General features: G+C 36.0%; 1 protein-coding gene across 1 annotated transcript in view; it reads right to left on the bottom strand.

Moving 5' to 3' along the window:
- LOC121738607 (neprilysin-2) overlaps positions 1-23686 on the bottom strand; it is a 65674-nt gene that overhangs the window by 26213 nt on the left and 15775 nt on the right. The window contains exon 2 of the mRNA XM_042130778.1: positions 14018-14068. Within this exon, the coding sequence (XP_041986712.1) occupies positions 14018-14068 (51 nt within the window). The remainder of the gene's footprint in view (positions 1-14017; positions 14069-23686) is intronic.

Below are 23686 nucleotides of genomic sequence, written 5' to 3' on the forward strand. Positions count from 1 at the left end.
TTTCAGCGGTAAGACCGATTGTTTGTACAGGCGGTCATATATTTTTTTAAATTGTAATTTAGTTTCTAATTTTTGTACAAATAAAGCATTTTCTATCTATCTATCTATCTTTCAAAACCTACAAAAATTTTATGTCCACCCGTGCTAAGCCACTAGTCACTAATAAAATGTAACACTATAAGAGTCAATTCAAATCGCAATGCGACGCGTAGATATGCATTACTAAATTTGTATGAATTTGACAGATTTGCAAGACGTCTCACGCAATTGAAGTCTGTCATTGAGCATGAGACGTCTTGCGAATCGGTCAAATCCATAATATTAGAAATGCATCTACGCGTCGCGTTAAGGTCTGAATCAACCATTAGGGTTGATTCAGGGACGAGGCGAGGCGAGGCGAGGCGCGGCGCCCCGCATAAATTATGGATTTAACAGATTTCAGACTGAATCAACCGACGTATCCCTTAGTGTCTAAACCAGCGTTGCCAGATTTTTTTTGTGCCAAGTCGGGACTTTTGAACTTTTTGAGTGAAAAAGCAGGATTTTTCGGTCAAAAGCGGGACAAAGTAAAAAAAGGTATAAAATCAAAAGTTTTTGAATTTTTGTCTTTTTATTTGCGTTAAAATAACGTTTAGGTGACAATAGATAGCTAATGTAGCCATATAAAATAAACCCCTCTACCTCCCACACTCTTATCTTTATTACGCACCTTTCTTTCTCAGCACGCTGCACGTACGTTTGGCCTTTCCCCGAAAAGCGGGACTGAGCCTGTCCCGTGCGGGACATTTAATTTTGATGGAAAAATCGGGACATCCCGCCAAAATCGGGACGTCTGGTCTAAACTCTAAACGCGGCCAAAGTTCGGCATATTTACGCCTGCAATGTATTTTAAATTGCTGACAACACACTGTGCCGAAATTACGTCGAGTTTAATATTGTATGCGTAGCGCATTGCTGGCGTAATCATGCCGAACTTCGGTCTCGTATTTTCGGCCTAGTGTGTTTAGACTCTTAGGGTTGATTCAGACTGCAACGCGACGCGTAGATGCATTTCTTAATTTATATGGATTTGACAGATTCGCAAGACGTCTCGCGCAATTGAAATGTGTCAAATCCATACAAAATGCCGCGCCGAGCCTCGCCTGTTGCGGTCTGAATTGACCCTAAAACGTGCCGATTTCTACACGTGTAACCATCAGCCTGCCGGTGTAAAGGAATATCGGATTCGGTACATTCTGCCGTTGACACATGCCGTGTAACAATCATAGATCCAATTTTGTACGAAATTGAAACTGTGGAATCCTCGTAATCCAATTAATATTTTGATGGACGCGTAACCTAGTTTAGGGATGTCGATTGGTGTCGGTTAGCACCTATTGACTTTTCGATTTGTCGAATTGTGTCTGTAATATGAATTTATAAACGCACTCAAACTATCCCATAAATTTTAAAAATACCGATGGTGGTATCCGCAGTGGATTTTATTTAATTCAACATTCGATCTAGTCAACGTGTTACCGATTTCTGGAGTTTTGACAAAAAAAAAACGCTTTTACATTAGTTTGTAGTTTTATGAGAATTTAAGAAATTATTTATACGAAAGAGCTATGAAACCAATTACCGAAGCCGAAACCTCCCTAAGCGTGGAAGCTATTGCCTATTATTAATTTATTTCTAACTAGATGTCCCGCTCGGCGTCGCCCGCATAAATTAGGAAGTTTACGAAAACCATGCATTTTCCCATAAAAATAGCTTAGGTATATCCCTACTCTCTTCAGGTAAATTATCACGCTAAGATAGAGATATTATACTCACTCGATAAATGAGCTATCTAACACTGAAATAAGTTTTTAAATCGGACTTGTAGTTCCTGAGATTAGCGCGTTCAAGCAAACATACTCTTCAGGTTTATAAAATTAAGTATAGATTTTTTTTTATTATCGCTTGACAAACTCGAGTCTCGATCTAAAAGACTATGAAAAGTACCAATAAAAGGGTCATAATAGGCTCATAATCATAGGAGTTAGGACGATGCATAGTATAATATGGTAATGATGATGATGAATGTAATTTACATAGTAGCATATTATGCTTTCCGTTCTTAAAACAACGCCAAAACTCCCAAACTTGTATCTATCAAGAATCAGGAGTCTCTTAGCACCTACCGAACCATGGTGTACCAGGTATACCTCGGTGCAAAATCTTACTTGTTGGTAGCATAATATGCTTGGAATACTTCTCACGAAACCGTAGCCACCACACGTTTCCTTATAAATTTTGAGGAGTTTCCTCGAGTACTTATGGATCCTTCATCAGATCACCACTTTTGTGAATATAATACCAAATTGGGATGATACCACGTATACAAAAAGAAACATTTTGAAAATCGGTTAACAAACGGCGGAGTAATCGTTGAACATAAAAAAACGAACATAATACCTCCCTCATTTTGAAAGTCGCTTAAAATTGTAGCTTATACATCAGACTAACACATATGTTAGTCTGATGTATAAGTAATCTGATGTATAACTAACACATATGTTAGTCTGATGTATAAGCTATATTATTGTAAGGTTTAATTAAAATCCGTTGAGTAGTTTTTGCGTGAAAGAGTAACAAACATCCATACATCGATACATCCCAACAAACTTTCGCCTTTATAATATTAGTAGGAAGTAGGATTATTGTAAAGTTTCATTAAAATCCGTTCAGTAGTTTTTGCGTGAAAGAGTAAAAAACATCCATACATCCATACATCCAAACAAACTTTCGCCTTTATAATATTAGTAGGATTATTGTAAAGTTTCATTAAAATCCGTTCAGTAGTTTTTGCGTGAAAGAGTAACAAACATCCATACATCCATACATCCAAACAAACTTTCGCCTTTATAATATTAGTAGGAAGTAGGATTAGCTGTGCCCACGTTGTTACAAGCGGATTGTTAGGGAAAATAAATAGTGATATTTTCCCGCAGAAAAAGTAGCCTGTGTATTCTGGGTATCAACTAACTCCATACCAAATTTTATTAATATCACTCTAGTCGTTTAGACGTGAAGTAGTAACAAACATACAAACTCACAAACTTTGGCATTTATAAAATTAGTGTGATACTACTTACTAGACCTAGACTAATGCAGGACTCTGTGGTGATAGAATTGTCTTCCAGAAAAGAGTACGGGCAGAAGACTAAAGTATGACTTCATCTTGTCCTACTTAATCTTACCTATTCCAAATTAAGGTAATTACTAAATGGACGTGACATTTTGTACATTAGAAGTCAAGGACGAACATGTTTTAGTATCAAATGCACGATTTAGCATCAATTTGGATAACAAAGCTTTACCATAAATAAATAGAAAGGAAATAATACTCGGTTATCTGGAAAAAAAAAAACTTTGAAGTAAGGCCGTCTTTCTGATATTGTTATGTTTTCTTCCATTTTTAGGGTTCCGTAGTCAACAAGGAACCCTAGAGTCTAAGTCTGTAGCCTTTTCTAATCTATACCGCTAGTCTATTTATTAGATGGAAAGCCTACCGATTCAATACGAAAACGAACACGTTAGCCGTGTCATACGCCATAGAAGTAGATGACACGGCTACCGTATCACCAGGTTTAGTGTTTTTCTTGGTTTTCTTTGTTTTTGGTTGGTTTGGTTTGGTTTGGTTTGGTTCTTGAGCCCAAACCATTGATATTAACGGAAAGCTTCGTTGTTTTGAGTTGATTTCGAGCAGTTTTACTTAAGTGTTAACCTGAAAATGACAGGTAAGCGATTTTTTATTCAGATTTTGCAAACCTTTTGTATGTTTCAAAGTTAGAAAAATGACTAAGTATATTAAATAGATCTAGGTTTCTGATGTAAAATATTATACGTTCGTACATAAAGTTAACGAAGTTCGTTGTTAAGTTTTTTTTAATCGACATCCAAAAAGGTGGAGGTTATACGTTCGGCTGTGGATATTTTTTTTATGTGTGTTCAACGATTACTCCGCCGTTTGTGAACCGATTTTCAAAATTTTATCTTTTGTTGTATAGGGTATTTGTTCCGACAGATCCGGTTCCGAGTTGGTACTATGTTCACAAAAGTGGTGGTCTGACGATGGGAACCATGAGGAATCCAGGGGACTTCTTGAAAATCAAATGGGAACATATGGTTATTTTGGTTTTATGGGATGTATTTTGATCTTATTATGCTACGAAAACGTAGAATTTTTCACCATGGTATACCACGGTTCCGAAGGTGCTGAACAGAACTCCTGATTCCTTATAGATACTTGTTTGGGAGTTTCGCTGTTGTTTAAAAGATCAGAAATTTCAGATAATATACGGCCGGGCTAAAAAAGACAGCCCCTACTTTTTTTTCAATTCACATAATATTCAGAAACGAAGCCTATACTCAGGCAGCAGGCTTGTTTAACGTGGAAAATTAAGACGGATTAGTTCGGAGTAGAACCTTCTAAAGTGTAATTTGAGGGAGATGCAATCGCTTTGTAAATGACACGGCTCACGTGTCATACGCCACACGTTAAACACCCATAAGACGCGGCTGCCGCGTAATCCGCAATGAATGCACCTTTAAAAAAGGTTGACGGCCCCTACTTTTTTTCAATTCACAGAATATTCAGAGGCGAAGCCTATAGGCTTCTTCTACGTGGAAAATTATGATGATTTTGTTTGAGTAGAACCTTCTAAAGTGTAATTTGAGGGAGATACAATCGTTTTTTAAATGACACGGCTCACGTGTCATACGCCACACGTTAAAAACATGTATGACACGGCTCCCGTGTCATCCGCACTGAATCAGTGAGGCTTAATCACAGGAATGACTCATCTTAATTACAAAATATTTCAAATATTTTCTGGGAAAAATCAAACGTCGTCCTTCTCTCTTCACACTCACGCCCGTCTTTCATATGCCAGGTGAAAAAGAACGACGCGGATTCATCGCCAAATTAGTTTTTTCTCAATAACTCGATAAATATACAACATTTTAAAAATCCGCTAGGTCGATCTCTCAATGATAGAATTTTATACAATGTGTTAAAATATTGACTTAGTTCAATGCACGGTAATGGCAATAAATGAAAAATTCGTGAAAATTAGATGCATCTTTGTGATTTTTTTCTATCTAGAAAATTTTAAGACATCGTGTTTTTGCTCAGATCGAATTCTCGGAAATATAATGCAGTATCTAATTTTAGAAAATGAAACAATTCAGGGCTCATTTTCAAGTATAAAAATGAATTATAAAATCGACACTTTAGGGTTAGTCGCCCCCTTAATGTATAAATATTACGTAATGGTTGGTACTACCAATATATATTCTGTGGCAATGGTAGGTATAATTGAATGATTGATACGGCACACGAGTTTATAGATTGAACGCAAAACAAATAGGAAAGTTGAAACGAGAAAAACCATAGACTTAATATATACTGTCAGAAAAACTAATATCGCTCTACGATAGAATCTAGGTAAATTCTATATAAAAATATTTTTCAAGACATTTTTTTATTTGGAATAGAAGAAAGTACTTAATCGTAAAACGTTTATGTTGCACTTGCAGGTGTGCAAATTATATATAAATTAGAAATCAAGAAATTAATCAACCTCATTAGAAACTACTCACATTTTTATTATTATCATGGAAAAAATATTATGTATAAGTATAAACTCGTACAATATTATATTAACAACTTTTTTCTTACCTTAGTATTCAAACTAAGTTAGTATTATACGAGTAATATATTCCTTTATAGAATGACACGTAAAATGAAAAGTAGCACTCAACCCAATCCGAGTTCTATAAAATTCTAGAAATGTACAGTTAAGCCTCCTGAATTCTCACTATAATTGGCTTGATTACGTAAGTATAGTCCACAAATAGACTTAAGAGGATTCCACACCGCCATTTTTTCCATACAAACGTTGTCCCCTGTTTCCTCCCTGGATAATGCTATTAGAGTTATAATTTTTTTCCTGAATATCTACGGCCACTAATACAATGTCCCTATGTTTTCTTTTTTTTCATAATTTAATTATTAAATAAGATATGAACGTTCAAAAACCCAAAAAAATGGCCAGATTTTCCACTGTGTTCAAACGTCCAGAAAACCGATTTGGATAGATTATACAAAAAAAGCAAAACATAGGAACACAGCTCAAGCCTTTTTTTAATCTTTAATGAAAAAAGTACTTAAATCGGTTAAGTTTTGGAGAAGGAATCAGGGGACAACGAATCGTTGATTTTCTGGATTTTCTGCAGTTGTCTCTATCGCGTTCTGCGGTATAGGCTTGAGGTAAGGGAGACAGCTATAGATATTACACGTACTTTTTTTTCATTTCTCTAGCCGCTGTGGTATCCTCTTAAAAACAAAAGCATAATATTATTATTGTATCTAATTGGAAGACTCTAACAGTAATTAAAAATAAAGGACCACAGCCTAACTAATCTACTTATACTTTATAATTTTAAGACGATGCATTTGTTATATTATTATTTATTAGGTATAGTTAAGAAAGTGTATTAAATTTTTTCTATTACCTCTTCACGCTAAAAACTGCGAAACTAATTTTGTCGATTATTTATTTTATTGATATTTGTTGGTATACTGCATACATCTTATCCCAAGAAAGGACATAATAGGACATTCATCGCTAAACGAATTTAACGGGCAACATATTTAAATAACTTAAACAATAGATCTCCAAAATGGATAATAATGGGCATAAAAATAATAAGATATAGAGAAAAAGTAATATATTAGGTAAAACCAGTATTTCCTGGGGTCAGCTGGGTCCGACGACCTCAGATGAACTAAGACCGGTCTGGATTTAAAAATGTTGGCCAGCCACTCGTTGCATAATATAGGGGTATAGGGGGTGTTCTTGTTTACAACATGCCTATAACAGTACAGAAATCCATGATAGACAAGCTGTTTTATATAACTAAACTAAATTAAAATATTTATTTTATGCGGTTGCATCACGGGCTTTGCGCTCGGCGACTGAATCAAGAAATATCAAGAAAATAAACCTAACACCTCCCTTCCGACCGGTCAGTGCGGCGTTGTCGTTCATCGTCTAGTTCGACAGACTTCGGCACGGTATTTGGGTGCATGCGACTATAATTGCATAAGTTGATAAAATATGCTATGCAATAGCTCTTTATTTAATTATTAAAGAACCATCGTTTTCCTGCAGCACCTCAGCATAAAATATGCACGTAGCATACAAACTTTAGAATAAAAAGAAAATCCGTCGACCACTATAATAATATGATAAGCAGTGCATTTAACTTTGAAGCCCCAAGTATTTTCTGTGTCTACTCTCTACCAAAAATATGCAACTTGCAACATCTATTATGCTAAGTACTCACATACGGTTTTGCTCGATAGTTTTACTCCGAATCGAAGGAAATGACATATTTGACAATTTAATTACATCGAGCCGGCTCGAAGCGAGCCTTCAAGCCGTCAGTTTTGTGGTCCACAGTCCACACGGTGGTTATTGCTTGATTTGGAGTAAAAATATCGATTAAAACCGTATGTGAGTATTTAGCATAAAAGTCAGTTATATGTACCACTTATATGTACCACGGAGTACACGGAGGAGACCCTCCGTGTACTCCGTGGTACATATAAGTTAATCATGCTGGAGCCTGGAGCCATAAATTTTTTTGAGATAAAAACTGATTTCTGGGGACTTGAAGTATCGCCTTGCAAAACTACACTTAGGCCCGTATAAATAGTCAGTACTCAAGATGCATCTCGGTCTCAAAGTACAAATTCGCTTTCGCATTTATATTATTAGTATAGATATCGGTTATTGTAAAAGCTATTGATGTAACATAAATTTGATATGCATGCTAAGCCGATTATAGTCTCAATACCTTTTAGAAAATATCCCGTCCCTTTTGTATGTAAATAGTTAAGGTCTATTTAAACCTTTTCTATCTAAATTATTAATTTCTCGTATCTCCCCGAGACGAACCCATGTTAAACTATTACATTATTAAAATCGACGCCTATTTTGTTATTTAATCCGACTACGCATGCGTAAAATGAAATCTCGAGAGTACTCTAAATTCAACAATGAAAAATAGCATCCTTTCCTGTAACTCAGTAACCGCTATAGCTAGACTTTTGAAATTTTCACAGATTGTGTATTTCTGTTGCCGCTATAACAACAAATACTAAAAACGAAATAAAATATATATTAAACGGGGGCTCCCATACAATAATTGTGATTTTTTGCTCTATATGAATAATGGAAACAGGTAGGCACTTGAATTTTTCACAAATACCTTTTTTATAATATAATGTGTAATTTAATATTTACTTCTGATATTGAAATAAAATAAAAATTTAAGGGGGACTCCCATACTATTTTTAAAACACAATTTTTAGCCTACTTTTGCTCTTTTCGGTACGGAACCCTTCGTGCGCGATTCCGGATCGCACTTGGCCGATTATTTTATACAATATTTTAAAAGATTATAAAACCTACCTTTCCATATTATGCTTAATTATCATTAAGTGTACATATTAAACTTAGCTAAATATTTAATTAACAAAATAAACAAAGTATGTCAATTTAACGGTACGGTATGATTAGGGACAGGACTATTGTAAGGATAACGCTACTCACTCCGTTAAGTTGAATGACCTCATATTGTCGAACAATACCAGTTTTATTGTAATTTATACAAACACGATAAAAAATAATCGGTGACAAATTAATTTACATTCTATCATCATCATCACCCGTATGCTGCTAAACGGCCTTTTCCAAATGCCAATCGCGGGGCGATTACGTATTTTCCGACAGATATAAAAGGCAGCAGATTGCCGGTTGCATTGCTGCCGTAGGTAACAGGTTACGTTATTATCCTGCCTATGTTGGTATGTCTTCATCCATTAACTGCCTGCCACTACCTAAACATGGTCTTCATTCTATTATCTCCCACCATCTTTACTGACTCTACTCTGACTGTCCATCTTTCTACATATATTAGACTTCAGCGTGCTAATTCTATGAGCATAATATTATGTCTCTTACTTCTCTATAGATATCTCTTTTAATTTTTATGCTTATGTTTTGATAAATTGTTGATAAATATCCAAATAGTGTTAATATGATAACCTATGTAGGCTGGTTCTAAAATTAGAAAGTATTTTTGGGGGCGTCGTAAAGAAATGGCAAAGTCCAAAGGGCGTCATAGTACAAAATATAAGTTTGGGAGCCCTGGTATACCCTAAACATTAAACATATATAGTCACGGTCTGTTTCTATGTCAGCCAGTATGCTAATCGAACCTAATGACCGAGTGATGGAGTTTTAAACATTTTTAAATCTTATCAAAATCGGGTTAATAAGCAAATATGTTTTCGTTAGAAACAGTTTTACTCAAATCTTGTCATTTAATTTTGTCTTTTGATACAAAGATAACGCTTGAAGATGTGCCTTACTATCGGAGCCTTTTATACATTTTTGTATTCGACAATTGAGTTACAAGTAAAAAAAAAATATCCACAGCCGAATATATAACCTCCTCGTTTTTTGGAAGCCGGTTAAAAATATAAAAGTTCGACATAACGCTAAGATCAATGTGTCATTTGGTTTCCTTTTCCCTCAATTTTTTTGTTGATTTCCAACTTCATTGTCAACAATTTTGACACAGTGATTAATTGTTATAAACTCATATCGAGGAGAAACCTTCCCAATACAGATAGATCATTGTGTTGGGATCCACTTCCCATCGATATATGTTTAATACTTTTCTCTCGCAACTCTCTATTTCTGCGTAAATTCTCACCGCAATGGATATAAGCTAGAGACATAAAGCCTACAAATTATAATAAAACATTTTTGTAGTTTTCGCGTGAAGCCGTACGTTTGGTCACTCTCTATTAATATATTCGGTGCCCAAAGCATCTCTACACTCATCTAAATCGATGCACAGGAGTTTAGGCGTAAATATATTACAGACGGAAAGACTCTTTGGACATACTATATGAATCGTGATTTTTGCTTGCTTTGTAAGAGTAAAAAAATCTTTAAAATTAGTATATTTCTGTTCTTTTTGTTTCCTCTTCCATCCTGATTCCTGGCGTAACTTGGTTTAGATGTCCTATGTAACAAAACATAACACAATCATAACATTTAGCAAAAAGTACCTTTAGCAAAACAGGCATCTGTATTTCCAGTTTGTAAAATATGTTGTATTTTATATTGGCAATGATTTTCCTTGTGGGCTCATCCGCAGGTGTACCGGTTTGCGATTTACCCAGAGCGGCCCGAAGATACTCATATTTTATTTTATTATCCCTGTTCCCATATTATAAAGATTAGGCTTTTCCTGTGCCAATTCTTTTATTATTACGCCATCTAATGAACTGGCTAGCTGCTGCACTCTGTGACGCGACGTTTAATTATTACCAAATACCATCTCATCACCCATCTTTTATTTTATTATACTTAGCTTTATTTGTATTGAACAGTTTCACAGAAAATTAATGGCGCTTATGAACCTATAATTTTTTTATTGAACGTTTCTGTATGCGGCCGTGGTGTGTCGTGACCTACGTAATTAATTAAGGTGTAGTTTGCAGTTAAGCACTGTTACAGTGATGGTAGAGTCCGAATCCTGATTTACATAAGATTTAGTCGCGTTTTGACAGCGCCATCCAGTGACCACAGATTTTAGAAGTAAGTCATGACATAATTTTACAAGAACATGTGTTGTGATTGATTGTATGCATTTTGCCATTCATTTTGCTTAATTAATACTTCCATGGCATATGTCCTTTCTCGTGGTCCATTCTATTTGCAAACAAACATATTATTATCCTGTATAATATTAACTGTGTAGATCATGCTAGAACCGGAGACTCTATGGCACATAATCGGCTTTGGTGAGGCCATACAGCTCCGGTACGGTGCGTTGTCGGTACGGAATATCGCAATGTCAGCCACAGAGTTGCGTTGCTGCGACGCCCGATATACCAAACCACAGTAGGTACTAGATATAGTGACAGCGCAACGCGATATTCTACCATCCTACAATATGAAAACACCGCATCCGACGACGATACGGATAATTGTAATAATATAATTATTATAAAATCACATCACGCTAACATATTAATAAAGGAGAAAATTTGTGACTTTGTATGTTTGTTACTTCTTTACGTCTAAACGGTTAGAGCGGTTAAAATATTTTAACACATTGTATAAAATTATATCATTGAGATCCGACCTAGCGGATTTTTTAAATTTTGTATATTTATCTATATTTATTGAGGTATTGAGAAAAAACTAATTTGGCGATGAATCCGCGTCGTAATTTTTCGCCTGGCATATGAAAGACGGGCGTGAGTGTGAAGAGAGAAGGTCGATGTTTTATTTTTTTGGGTTAGTCGCCCTCTTAGTAAAATTTGACGTGGAGTTAGTTGATACCCTGGATTAACACGTAGAATACTTTTTACATTGTGATATTTATCACAATGTATTTTTCCTTAATAAATCGCGTGGCACAGATAGTATGTTTATAAAAGATAGACGATATGGTTTCTGTGATAATGCACCGTAATGCATAGGATCAATGAGACATAATATCATGAGTATCTAAACACACGACGCCGAATTTCCGCGGCGGAAGTTCGGCTTGATTCCGCCTGCAAATCTAAATTACCGATGACTCACCATGCCGAAATTCCGTCGCGCTACACTGTATGCGTTTGACATTGCTGACGTAATCATACGGAATTTCCGCCACGGAACTTCGGCATAGTGTGCTTAGACACTAAAAGTATGTAAAGCGCAGGCGCGACACCGCCGTTTCGGCCTAAGGCTGCCTTCACATTAAGTCAAGAGCCGCGCGGCATACTAAATTATAGCAGTCGCGCGGCTGCCGCACTACTCGCGACATAATGTGAAGGCGTCCTATCGCACCGCAACCAGAGTTATGGCTTCGCGCTTAGTAGAATCGGATAGTTGCCATACGAACTAGTAGCATTGTATGTTCCATAACACTGGGTCCATTGTTCACATTGTAGTGCATTCAGTGGATTCCAGTGCACTAAGCTCTGCAAATCTATTTATGATTAAGGGTCAGATCAGTGATGAGGCACTGCGATGCTTTTCTTACAAAACTGAAACTTTACACTATGAATTGACAGCCTTGGCAAATTGTTCCGAAATCCGAATAGCTCAAATTGCATTGTAATGAACGGTTATGTGAACTAGAGAATTTGAGATGAGAGAATTTGAGAGAAACCGTCTAGTTGTCCCTTAACCCATCAAGCCCCAGCTCACCGGTGAGCAAGATACAATAGAATAACGATAGATTTCCAAGAATCCACGATCGAAGGATTAATCTAGTATTTTATTTCAATATCGCGTGAGATGGTAACAGCGAACACTTTTAAGAAACCCTAAGAGTTTATGGACCAATAAGAATTCCGAAAGATACCTTATATATGAATCGACTATTATATTTCAGGCCCTATGAAAAAGGTAAAATTGAAAGAGACCTTACGTTAACATCAATCGATAAAATGCTTATTTATTGATAGAAAAGCCCTAATACGAGCATGTTTCTGGGTTAACAGCTAGGACATTAAAGATGCAAATCGCTTTCTTCGAAACTGGAACGTGGTAAAAATTCTAAATAACCACGAATTTATGTTAAAAATTCAATAGACTATAATATGAGCTTTTACAGTTATAAAGAAATTGTCGGCGAATTTGGGATGAATGAGTATGCTCGAGCGAATCAATACCATGGCCTCAAAGAAAACCGACAGGACTTTTTATATGGACATATGAAACTGTAGTATTAATTGGGACTTGCAATGTCCCGAGTGTCGCTATCTTCTTGCTCTTTCTGTTATATTAATAAAGATGATGTTTTATGGTTCAATGTGTTTCAAAGGTCTAGTTTTAAATTTGAAGCTTCCTTGTACTAAGAAACTTATGCAATATAAGCCATATTTACACACTAGTCGAGTATATCTCTACATTCTCATAACTCTACTTTTTCACTGCAAAACTTTGACTTAACAGTGCAGTGTTCAAATATTTGATTTATTTTATTTAAAATATTAAGGTTAGAGTTAATTGGATAACCGGTGAGCTAGTTTTTTTTTAAGTACAAAACAATGAGGTGGGAAAAAAAACAACGCATAACTTTTACATTAATTTCGACTAATCTAATCTTATGCTAAGTACTCACATACGGTTTTGCTGTTTTATTATAAATCGATTTATTATTTAATTCCACGGTCCACACAGTAATTATTACTCGATTTGGAGTAAAACTATCGAGCAAAACCACATGTGAGTGCTTAGCAGACAACACAGTCTCTAGACTATCAGCAAAAAATTATTTAACTACTCTGTAAAATATGGTTAGTAACAAAGAGTACCAATAATTTGCTGAAACGAAACGATACTACACAGCAATACGAAATTGAAAGAGCCCATATGACCCTAACTTGACTACATACTTTAACCTCGATCTCAAAATCTGTAAGGTCTAGAAAACTGATTTTTTTACACAAGTAACTTCAGTTCATAAAGATTAAATGCTCAAGACGAAAACACGATTACTCAAAAAATGCTCGATAGTTTCTTTTTTATAAAAAACCTTGTTTTAGACACATTTTTGCTTGGATCTTCGAAGTTTGCTGTCTTTTCTTTAATATTTTTTAATATCTAAAAAGGTATTGATAAACCTAAATTTGCTCAAAACATTTTTTTCATAATCATTATAGTTCGTCTTTTATTCAAGTAAAACTAACTCGGCGATGATTCCGCGTCGTCCTTTTTCACCTGGCATATGAAAGACGGGCGTGAGTGTGAAGAGAGAAGGACGATGTTTGATTTTTAGAGTCAGGTGAGCTCTTCAGGAACGTGACGCAGTACCACTGTCAGGCTCAATAAACAATACTTCTGTTTCTCTTTGTTCTCGTATCGTCTCTTTTCACTAAACTTAGTATTAAGTTCATACTCACTTAACATTGTTCCTCATGTTGTAGTTGGTTGTGATATACTCCGACTCCGCGCTGCAACAAAACAATGGTTGTTTAATCGCAACGTCTTGCGCCGTGTTACATAACTTTAATTAATGTTATTAATGACGAGTATAATCTTAAGATATACTTAGATGATATAACAAGTTATGTTACTAGAGTCTAACGGCCGCTTTGTAACTTTATTTTAATAAAGATCGTGAACGCCATACGTTTTTATCACTCTTCATTATATTAAAGTTAAGTAATCATATAATTTCTCATGTGCATGGCTGTAAACGAACGAGGCACAGAACTTCATAATATAAAATGTGAAGTATTTGTACAGCGGATTCATTTTGTTAGAAACAAAAAATGCTGACCTAACCCAACCTAACCGCTGATTTAGGAATAGGGAATATTGCGCAAAGGTTCATGCAATGGGCGCTAATTAGTAAACTATCCGTCCGAAATTCCGAAAAACGTTTTGTTCACCGTCTGTTCCGGTCCTGCCGTCTAGCGATAACATCGCAGTAATATGTCCTATTGACGAGTCCTTCAAACAAAACAATATCGAATTATCTTAGATTATACCACGTTGCCCGCCTGCATAACGATCAGTTTCCTACTTTACCGCAACGCGGTTTCCGGAATCCTTGTAATACTCGTGACATATAAAAATTAAGACCAGCTACATTTAGAGATGAGCTGCATGGATGTGAGCTAAGAAGTTTTTATTAACTGTATATAGTCTTATGCAGTTTATAACTATTTATAATAACATATTATAGTCTAACTACCGCACTCAGAGATATTTATTTGTGTATAACCTTCGATTTAATGAAGAGTTTCACAGATAATAATTGTATGAAGCTTATGTCAAAATTTTAGATTAAGTAATTAATGTTTTACTCTGAGTGCGGCAGTTAGTCTTGTAGACTTAGCATGAGTTCCCGTAGCTTATAAGTATGTAATCGTAATTTTATTCTGATAGAGTTAAGTAACATGTCGAAATTTTTATATGAAACATTTGCGGTTATGGTTAGGTACTATAATTAGCAAAAAAATGCCTTAATTCTTTATGCGAAATCTCTTAATGGTTATGATAAATTTTAATTTTTATAGTCTTCCTGTCATACTTATATCAATTTATGCTCCAGTACTCAATTGGCATCTGCAAATGCTAAATAAGAAAATAAGACAAACATGCGTAACATGCTACACTAGTTTTACGTCTGGGAAAAGTTACACTTATCTACTTGCTAGATACATAATTGTGTGATTTAAGTCAAACCTGTCTTTACTTAATGAACTATACCGGTTCTGAGATCTCTCTAACCAGATCTACTTTCTACTGGTTGTGATTATGACTGCATCGTGCATTCAAAATATACAGGACGGCTCGGCCGACTTTCGAAATAAGAATAAACAGTTGACTGTGGAATCGTTTTTCAAAATTGACAGCTGTCATCGATAATCGAATTTAGAATTTATGCTTTTTAATTTAAATTATTACGATGGCGTTAAGTTTTTGTTAAAGAAGGGCTGTATCGTAAGTTTTCTTTATGGCGTGGCTGATTTCACAACTTCAACCTCGATTATCTTAATAATAGGTAGGTACAGATTTTTAGTTTTTGAGATTAAATATGAGGTTTTAAACGCTGTATTGTCTTGATGGTAACTAGTCGACGATTTCTCACGTAGATCGTAGACGGTCACCAATGTATCATCGAGGAAATTGATTCCTAGGCAGTTGACGGACCTACGTCATTTGGTCGGCTTATGTCAATTCAATGGCTGTGAATTGTGATCAGATCAAGTTACTTAGGTCCTCCATCTGCCTAGGATTCAACTTCTCTGATAGTACAAGGATACCGAGTCTCAATATAATATATTGTATTATTATTTATGATACCGAGTCCAATCACATTTGATAGTTTCAAAACCGTAGTTAGAAATCGGCAAAGTATGAGAGTTAAAAATTAAAATCGCAAGCGTCTTGTTACTTAGTGATGTCTTATGTCACATGACACATCCCATACCTTAAAAGTTTCGTACTTTCGCTGTCGTGACAATGACACAAAAACAACCTCACTAATTATTTACTTACATAACACTTTTGGACCTCTTAACTTGTAAAAGATATATTATGGTGGTACTGCAGGTTTGCCAGTGAATGTACTGAGGTAGAGATCAAGGACAAAGTATTATGTGTTCATGTCATCGCATGTCGCATTTCGCGTGTCAGAAGGTGTGTAGCGTGACGGGCCGAATGGCCGTCAGTCCTTGGCTGACCTGGGAACTATTTGAAGTATTTCGCCCGCTGAAATGTATTTCCCTCATGTGGCTCTACAACCTTGACCCCATAATGTCATTAACTGTTTCGTGTTTATTATTCGTCACATGCGCCATATTACTTATTTGATTATAAAAATTAGCACGTCCACGAGTTGCGTATTTTCTTTGCGTTGTGATGATTTCATTTAAGAGGATTCCACACCGCCATTTTTTCCATACAAACGCTGTCCCCTGTTTCCTCCCTGGATAATGCTAGTAGAGTTATAATTTTTTTCCTGAATATCTACGGCCACTAATACAATGTCCCTATGTTTTCTTTTTTTTCATAATTTAATTATTAAATAAGATATGAACGTTCAAAAACCCAAAAAAAAGGCCAGATTTTCCACTGTGTTCAAACGTCCAGAAAACAGATTTGGATAGATTATACAAAAAAAGGAAAACATAGGAACACAGCTCAAGCCTTTTTTTAATCTTTAATGAAAAAAGTACTTAAATCGGTTAAGTTTTGGAGAAGGAATCAGGGGACAACGAATCGTTGATTTTCTGGATTTTCTGCAGTTGTCTCTATCGCGTTCTGCGGTATAGGCTTGAGGTAAGGGAGACAGCTATAGATATTACACGTACTTTTTTTTCATTTCTCTAGCCGCTGTGGTATCCTCTTAACAGTTTAACTACTCTTTGGATCCAATTTGGATCTATGATAAAAAGGATCTAGCTGGATTTTTTTCTAATAATATTTTTTTATGGATATAGACAATTCAATAGTTCTTTCCTTGTTAATTTAGACATCTATAATGTTCAACTTACAGCAGGCTGTTTCTAAAAGGTTATAAGAGTTCCTCTATACAGATACAGACAGACCTACGTACTTATTTAAAACGTTAACGATTACCGAATGTCAATAGTTTTTTGCAAGTAACTTTCGATATAAAAGATTCATAATCTTTATGAACTCAAGTTCCTACAAGTTCCTAAGTAACTTATTATCTGAGCAATTAAACAATAAGTTTGTTAAGATCCCCATATTTGAAGCATTGTGTAAAAATTCGCAAGCTGATTAAAGTATCTAGAATTTTTCTTTACAATGTATTTCTGTATTCCATTTGGCAGCTATCTGGATGATTCGACTCAATGGCTGGTGGCGAAATAAATCAAATATCAACGTCACAGATCGATTATAGCACATTATTCTCAGTGATATACTGTCCAGATACGTTACATAAACTGCACTCATATTTTTCATCTACCGGGACCCTTATACCGATGACTTAGGGTTTACTTTTGTAGAAACTAAAGGCAAAACAACTCTGTACGAGCTGGAGTTTTTTGCAACATATTGATAACTGCCAGTTTCCTTATTATCGATTTAAAGTTAATAAATAAATTATAAATAGAATAAAATTCGTACTTTAGAAACTCGAAATTGTTTGTCCGTCTTGCTGAGTGTGTTAATGGAAGTATATCTGCTTCCTTTTCACGCTTAAACTAGTTTTGAAGACATTAATTAGTATGTCCTTGGAATCCCAGAAAAGGACGAAGGATAATTTTTATTCCGGAAAAATGAAGGGTCCTACCGTAACAAAGCAGGCTTAATCTTGTACTTGCTAAAACTATCGTAGAAACAAAACAACTGTAACACATTAGTCATACAGCAATTCATTAATTAAACAAATTAAGTTCGTCCAGTATAATAATATGCAGTAAAATGTAGATAATATTATTTACTGAAGATTAATTTTAATTGAATAGTTAATGTGTTTTAGATGAATTTTATGGTTAATTGATGTGACACATTCATAAATATTTATTATTATTTATTTAATAGTCAAGTGGTAAGTAAACAATTTACCGTATATTGTCGGTTACTGCTAATTGTTACTTTACACCTCAGTACCATTAGATGTAATGGTAAAGAAGGAAAACCACACTCACAGGCTCTTTGAAACACGTAATATAATCACAGTTTAAACTGACTGTAAAGCCCGGTACACATAGTGCAAGAAACGCGGCCGACATCATGAAAATTAAGTGAAACTCGCGAGAATTGTTAATCGGCATCACTTTGAGTTCACCCTAATATAATTAGGGCTAAGATTACCAGCCACTAATCTTACTTAACGAGTGTTGGCACCTACGACTAATATCGACTCATAATCTTATTTGAGACCTATTAGCTATTTTCTACGTCCAATTCGAACTCGGGCTTTCTTGTCTCCAGAGAAAGGGATTGTTTTAAAAACGTTTTTCTTCAATCATGGTTGCTATTCAGACGCAGATACAAACTGAAATTTTGGAGGTTCATGACTTGGAGTGAAGGTCACAAATAGTAGCGGACACAATATCTATGTCGAAATAAATTTTGGGGATCATGTCCAATGATCTCGTTGGACTGGTTGCATGTAGGTGTGTACTGACCCTTGGCGTTAACGAAGCTGTCGCGGCCAACATGTGACATGGAAATACGCAGTTTTCCCTAACTAGTTTTTTAAACTGCGACACTAAAATACCTGCTTAATGACCCACTCGTATGCTCGTGGCTTTAATAACAAATAATAAACATGCAACAATATTAATTTAAATAATCGACTTTCAAATGGAAATTACGTGAACACATTTGCTTCATCTGGTTTTTAACGGAGTTTTTTTAATGTTTGTTCTTCTCATTAGAAATTAACCGTGAGGTGTGAAGTTTTAAAAAGTACTTTACGATAGTACATTTTTTTAAATTGCCAAGTGATTCTGTGAGCGCAGAATATTAAATTTTGTTTCGAATAAACGCCTTACTGTTACTTACCATTGCTATCTAGAACTTTACCGTGAGCGTGGCATAATATTTGTTTGAAATATACGATTATTTTTTTAATTTTTCGTTTTCCATTTTTGAAAAGATTTGCCTCTTTTGTAAACCCTAAATAGGGTGCAACAAGCATGCATATTAAATATTAATTATCTAGGCATGTTTTATGAAGATAAAATAAAATAAAGATAAGATCATTGGCCCGGTCGAGAGAAGCCTGGCAGGCAGTCTCCATTTTCTGCGAGTCCATAATGACACAGAAAGAGGCCGCTGAGAGAAATCGGGAGGCAGATGAAGCAGCTGACCCGATAAGGAGAAGGCGTGGGGGTAGAAGACGCGCTCAACATGAGCGGCAACTCCCGCCATAATAGGGCTAGGGCGACGGACTGAGGAATCCGTCGCCTATCCCACGAGCCCTTCCGGTAGAAGAGCGTCCGATGCCTCGGACCGCTCTCCCGGAGAAAGGGGCAGAAGTCAAGCCGCGCGGATGGTTCTGCTGGCAGAGCAGATGCCACTGTCTGGGCTGCTGCAGTTATCACCTCAGGCGAGTCCAGCGGCCCAGCGACACGCGGAGAGGAGGCACCGTTGGGTTTTGGTGGGTAACCAAGGGTGCTCCTCCTTGCCGCAGCACCCGAGGAGTCCCACATATCCTGGCGGCCCCCCAGGCCGTCGGGAATACATCAAGCATTTCCCAACGAAAAAAAAAGGCATGTTTTATGAATCTTAGACGGTAGACCCCAGGATGTGATGACCTGTAAAGTCTTTGAAGCCTAATTATTAATCCTAGGATATCCCGGCCCATTCTGGGACCTGCAACCAACTTATAAAATATGCCCATAGGTATAACACGTATCGTACAGTACAGTACATAATATTCATATCATCATCATCATACAGTATCATCCATAGACTTATTTATATACTGTCGGTATCATCATACAGTTTATAATAATCGTAATACATTTTATCGTAATTACAAACCAATTACGCACGGCTGGGTTCAAGTTGTCGAAATCAATTGTATTCGTGACCTTTAGCTGGACGGATATTACCAAACTGTGTTTGTATACTATACTATACATTAATGGCGGAACCAATCGCTTTATTCGTGTGAAACCGATGCTTAGAATTCAAGACAGCCGATTTTACGGATTGGTGGTAGATGCAGGAGACCTACTCCGAAGTGCAAATTTCTTTCGACCGAATGATTGGGTTGTTCCCTTCTCCGAAATGCTTTTGTTCAAAAGTTCGGGGCTCGGGACGACTGTAGAAGTTTGTAACCTGTAGGCCTACCTATGAAACCGTTTTGAGACTCCAATTGGGACGTGAATGCCGCGTCCTACTCTAACAACGTCATTTCACGTTTTTTAGAGGAGGAGCGGCATTCTCGTACGATTGTTTGAGTCTCAAAACGGTTTCGTGGTACGGCCCCTGCCCTCAAAGTTTTCACGTGACTTCGATAGACGATAAGCCCGATGTAACTTCCTAGAAAGGTCTTTTGGTCGGGTTTCAGTCGGATCCGAAGATTTCAATGCGCCGTTTCGGAGTAGCCCTTCAGGTTACGGCGCTTATAGTTATGCGGATTTGATCGGGATTCGAGAACAATTTTTTAACTCTCTGCATTGGATTCACGTGATGTACTATGTTCTTGTTACATATGTTGCAATTTGCAAATCTCAATATACGTGACTTAAGAACGCCCTAGTTGAGACCTATATGATTCAGGAACGGTTTTTTCTTACCACTTATCTTCGTAAGTATAATATTATAATATATACTAATATATAGCTATAAAAATCTACGCCCAGCTAGCTATGTAAAATATCTAGAAATATAAAACTTATAACATCGGAAAATTAAAAGCATGATCAATTATAAGTTAGAATTAAGTGTAAACCTGAACCAGAAAAGTCAGCTCTTAAGTCATACATGCACGAATAAAGGCCCGCTTCCATTATTCCAATCCAGTGATCCAATCCAGCGCTGGATTGGACCACTGGTTAGAATAAGCCCACTATAAAGTGTAATATGATAGATCTTTCAGTGGTTTATAAAAACGTAGCAGAGGATCGAAGCTTTTACCGTCCACCGTTTTACGATGATGGAATAGCTCACTCAGAAATTATAGACATTTTTACGATAGCCCCATTATTATAAGAATATACGTTAGCACTTGTACGTGTTTGTTTTCAGATACTTATACTTCGTAAACGGTGCGCGAATTCATTCAAATACAATTACAACAAAATAATAGTTACTACCATTCTAGCATACTAACATACTAGCTACCTCTTCACGCCCAAACCTCTGAACCGATTTTGCTGAAAATTAGTATGGAGATATTCGAGTCCCGAGACAGGACATAGGATAATTTTTATCCCTGAAAAATGTACGGTTACTGCGCGATAAATGGATTTCGGCGCAACGGAGTTGCGGGCGTCATCTTGTAATTTATAACAGCTAGTTTTTTGTTGAAAAATATTGACTTCAGATATCAATACTAAACAGAAATCCAAATTCTAGTTAAATGCAGTTAGGTCATTTGGCTATTCGTCCCGCAACACATTGTCCCAAATCAAACCATGTCATTTTTATGATTTTCTATGCTTTTATAACGAACTGCTAATTATTATTTAATATGAAATATGGTTTGTCCTACCAAGTATTTTCCTGGATTGTTATTTCCAGTCGTTAGTTCATAGACTTTATGGCTCTATGAAAAATCTATTTTAAGTCAACTAGAGATTGATGGGTCATAGCGTTTCGGTGTTTATGGGTACGTTTAAAAGGATCCATACCATCTGTTGTTACGCGAAAACTATCTTAGTTTTTTATCAGATTTATGTGAGGAACAAATACACTTATATTTAGGGAGTATTGTAATTTGCAACTTTTTTTATATGGTATATCTATGTTCCTACTAGCTATCCCGGCAAACGTTGTTTTGCCATATAAATAATTTTTGGTATGAAAAATAGATGTTGGCCGATTCTCAGACCTACTTAATATGCTCAAAAATTTCATGAGAATCGGTCAAGCCGATTCGGAGGAGTACAGGAACGAACATTGTGACACGAGAATTTTATATATAAGACTAGCTGACGAGGCAAACGTTGTTTTGCCATATAAATTATTAAGGGTGAACAACCCTTATTACTTAAGGGTATGAAAAATAGATGTTGGTCGATTCTCAGACCTACTCAATATGCTCTCAAAATTTCATGAGAATCTGTCAAGCCGTTTCGGAGGAGTACGGGAACGAACATTGTGACACGAGAATTTTATATATAAGATATAGATACCACATAAACTTTGGTATGACCTTGTAGGTACTGAGCCTTTTGGGCATTCGACCTGGACTGAATGCGAGTAGTAGTAGAGACTGTCAATAAGATACTCAGGTATTAAGGGTTTTTTGAAATCTATTAGCAATTATACTTAATAATTTAGGCATAAATTGCTTCGAGGTGTTTTGAGGGAAAACATAATTGAGATGCATAAAAATATTTCCTCATAATATGGGCGAGATTGGGACGACCGATGACACTCCACTCTCCAGTCATCTATCGGTAAAAATTGATAATGAAGCACCCAACACCTAATATCTTAAAAAGATTAAGAAAAATTCATACCAAAAACTATATGAAGCTATTTTCCTGACAATGTAAAAAGCGCTTTAGATGAACGCACAGATTTATTTGGCGTTTTTATGTCTCTATTTTTAACGGGAACTTACAGTTTGCGGATCGAGCCAAATGCTCAAAGTATTTTATTTTAGTTTAGTTAGAGTTAAATATAAATTATTTAAAAATATTGAACGCTCATTCCTCACTGACCACTAGACGGTAAGGTATTAACTCATAGTTATAACAAGAAAAGAGGTAGGTTTTAGACTAAAGGTATTAGCAACATCTAATTTACATTAAATTACCTAATAAAAATGAGTTTTAGTATTTCAGTAAGTACCACATTACTTCTCTCTTTTATTTATTTTTTAACTTAACATTTTGATAAACTTAAAACATGTCTTTTAACCGCGTTTAACATCCTCAATGAAAATGATACGGAACGAGTTACAGACTCGAGACATTGGTCCAATGATAAGAAAAAGACATCGATAATAATAATATAATTTAAGCATTACATGGAACGTTTAAGTACATAATATTATTATTATTCGAATCCTGGAAGGTTACAATTAGTTACTTACAACTATACGGATTTCATTATTTTTAAAATATTATTATCATTTAGTAATAAAATTTCCTTCAAGAATGAATCTCAAACTAAGGGTAGGTGTGTTTAAATAGAATTATTTTAAGTACTTATTTTGTGGACAGTTGTGGTGGCCATAAAGGAAGACCATCCGACCGAGCGAGGTGTTAAGCGGGGAATTGACTACCGGGCCGCCCGCTACGGGCCGCCCGTCACGGGCAGTGAATTCCTGGCAACCCGGTAGTGAATTCCCCGCTTGCTCGGTCGGGCCGGGCCGGAGACCACTGATTTCATTTCAGAGGTTATTTTGCCGTTTTCCGAAACTTCGATAGTGCGATGCAGGATTTTTAGACGAATTG

Source organism: Aricia agestis, chromosome Z (assembly GCF_905147365.1).
Source record: "Aricia agestis chromosome Z, ilAriAges1.1, whole genome shotgun sequence".
Classification (NCBI taxonomy): Eukaryota; Metazoa; Arthropoda; class Insecta; order Lepidoptera; family Lycaenidae; genus Aricia; species Aricia agestis.